This window comes from Phacochoerus africanus, chromosome 2 (genome assembly GCF_016906955.1).
Source record: "Phacochoerus africanus isolate WHEZ1 chromosome 2, ROS_Pafr_v1, whole genome shotgun sequence".
Lineage (NCBI taxonomy): Eukaryota > Metazoa > Chordata > Mammalia > Artiodactyla > Suidae > Phacochoerus > Phacochoerus africanus.
In genome coordinates this window covers 203,458,434-203,461,257 of record NC_062545.1, presented here as the reverse complement: position 1 = coordinate 203,461,257, position 2,824 = coordinate 203,458,434, and the positions used below count along the sequence as shown (strand labels likewise).

General features: G+C 39.5%; 1 protein-coding gene across 1 annotated transcript; it reads left to right on the top strand.

Annotated features, from left to right (window-relative positions):
* The first annotated feature begins 1,886 nt into the window (after window positions 1–1,886).
* Window positions 1,887–2,459, top strand: LOC125119949 (interferon omega-1-like). The gene has a single exon (XM_047767558.1). It carries the CDS (start codon window positions 1,887–1,889, stop codon window positions 2,457–2,459), a length of 573 nt encoding a protein of 190 aa, XP_047623514.1.
* The last annotated feature ends 365 nt before the right edge of the window (window positions 2,460–2,824 follow it).

The window sequence follows — 2,824 nt, the reverse complement described above, 5'->3', positions numbered from 1 at the left end:
TCTTGATTTTGTGTAATTCACTGTTGGCTTTCATCCTTCCCCACTTCCATAGCCCCAGTCCTCAATTTCGCTGTATTGAATTTTGCTAACTTAACACTTTGTCATTTTATCAGCAAAGTCATTTCTTGTTTTTCACTTTCATGACATTGAGAATCACGTTTTATTTTTGTTCATAACCAATCGTCAAGTTTTGCTTTCTAGGAAAGCTGAAATGTGAAACAAAAAAAACTCAAGTCTTGAAAATCGTAAAAAATAAGGTGAAGCACCTTTGCCATTCTTTTACTTCCCTTCGTAATGACCTCAGGATGAAACAGAAAGTAATGCAGGAGGAATGAGATAATCTTTGCCCAGTAAACCACTACGTAAAAAATAAGTTCTTAAAATTTTTAAATAGTTATTTAAATTTAAAATGAAACATCATGAATAAGTAAAGGAAACAAGGCAACTTCTCCGTGACATAATAGCCTGGGCTTCACTGCCTTGCATTATGAGCATGAAACAGAGATGGACAAACAAACAAGCCCAACAGAAACACACAGACTGAATGAACAACTGAAGGTCCCGTAGTTTCTGTAATGTAAGCTTCTAATCAGAGGCAGCATCAACACTGAATTCCCTACAACCAGCTCAGAAATTCTGAGCATAGCAACTGTTCAATGGTTTAACTAAAAGGGTTGACAATAAAAGCTGTATAGGCAAAATAAAAATTATCTACTAAAGGTGACATGTTTACACTTGGATAATTCCTTCACCTACTTAGACAAAACAAACTTTTGCTCTTGGCATCTGAGGGCTACTGACATATTTGATACCAGGGGACATAGGTCAGGAGAGGAGAAGGTCACCACTGAGGACCAGGTCCTTCAGGCAAACACTCCAGGGGCAAACGTGGGGATCTTGGAAGACAAATATTTTGCCAATAAAGAACCATGCCCCTCCACAGTAGGAGAATTCTGAATGTGGGATGTGGCGAGCCTGCCCTCAGGGAGGGAGTCCCAGAGAGTTTGGGTTGAGGACACTCTGTCACTCCAGGGGGAAAGTGCTCCTAAAGGTGATAACTACCTCATGAGTAATATGTTACTTGGAAAATACAAGTAATTATCTTGGGATTAGAGTCTTCACACCTACATGCACCAGAAAAGAACCAGGATTCCTACCAAGTGTACTGGGACAACCTGAGGAGTACTAGAGGTCTGGTAAGAAAATGATGGAAAGAAAGGGTGGTGTCTAGTTTATTAGTCCTGACCTTGTGGCTCAGATGAAGCATAACCTCAGAAACCTGAATGAAAGTATCCTAGAAAGAAGAGAAACACTTGAGAAGCTCATTCACTTATAATCAAAAGCCTCTGCTCTGAATGAAACAGTAAAAAAAAACAGTCTTTGGTTCTGTATAGTTTATATACCATGCATGGTCTGGTAATTATGTAATAAAATACAGAAACTTAATAGGGCTGAGGAACCCTGACTTCCTATGTATAAGGTAAGAATGGTGAGAAACATAGTCCAGAATCAAGGACTAATTGTGCTCCTAACACAGAGACGAGCAATATTTATATACATAAGTACATAAGTATGTGTAAGTCTATGAATCTTTACATACTTCAGCCTTTAATTCTCATTTAATTGATATCCATTTGGACTGACACATCCAAAGTTAATGGGGAAAATTAAACTTTTATTGTAAAAATCAGGAGTTTAGAGTGATTACATATTCTCAGGTCAAACAGAAAATATCTAAATGAAAAAAACAAAGTGGAAGTGAAAGTACAGAGAAATTTTCAGAAAATGGAAACTGTTCCTTATTTAAAAGCCATGCTTAGGGAGAATGTCATCAGAGAACCTACCTGCAAGGTCTCAGCCAGGCCAGTTGCACCCTCATTTTCCCCATGGCCTTCGTGCTCTCTCTATTGACGGCCCTGGTGTTGTTCAGCAATGGCCCTGGGGCATCTCTGGGCTGTGACCTGTCTCAGAACCACATGCATGTCAGCAGGAAGAACCTGGTGCTTCTGCGTCAGATGAGGAGAATCTCCCCTTCCTTCTGTCTGAAGGACAGAAAAGACTTTGGGTTCCCCCAGGAGATGGTGGAAGGCAGCCAGCTGCAGAAGACCCAGGCCATCTCTGTCCTCCATGAGATGCTCCAGCAGACCTTCCTCCTCCTCCACACGGAGCGCTCCTCTGCTGCCTGGGACTCCACCCTCCTGGACAAGCTCTGCTCTGGACTCCATCAGCAGCTGGAAGACCTGGAGTCCTGCTTGGTGCAGGTGAGGAGAGAGCAGGCATCTGCCCTGGAAATGGCCGTGAAGAGGTACTTTGAGGGAATCCATCTCTACCTGAAAGAGAAGAAATACAGTGACTGTGCGTGGGAGATTGTCAGAGTGGAAATCATGAGACGCTTGTCTTTATCCATGAATTTTCGAGAAAGGTTAAGAATTACGGATGCAGACCTGGTGTCAGCATGAAATAATTCTCTGTGACTAAGATGCCATCTCACCCTTGCACAATTCATCTTTGGTCATTTCAAAAGACTCTTATTTTTGCTTTAGTTACAAAACTTATTGAATTAATTCACAAATATTTTGTCAGTAGTATTATGAAAAGATATGTTAAACAGTTCAGCTCCAAGGTCATCAGTACCTAAGAGATGATTGCCTTATTTATTTATTTATTTATTTATTTATTACTTATTTATTCATTCCTTCTTATACCTATCACATTTATAATATTTAGAAATTATTAATAAAAATTACATTTCATCTTTACTTTTTATTAAAATTTACAAAATATGTTTACCAGTTCATGTTATTAAATATGCATTTTGTGGATT

Excerpts from the sequence above, each read along its gene's own strand:
- LOC125119949 (XM_047767558.1), top strand. The coding sequence starts at position 1,887 with ATGGCCTTCGTGCTCTCTCTATTGACGGCCCTGGTGTTGTTCAGCAAT.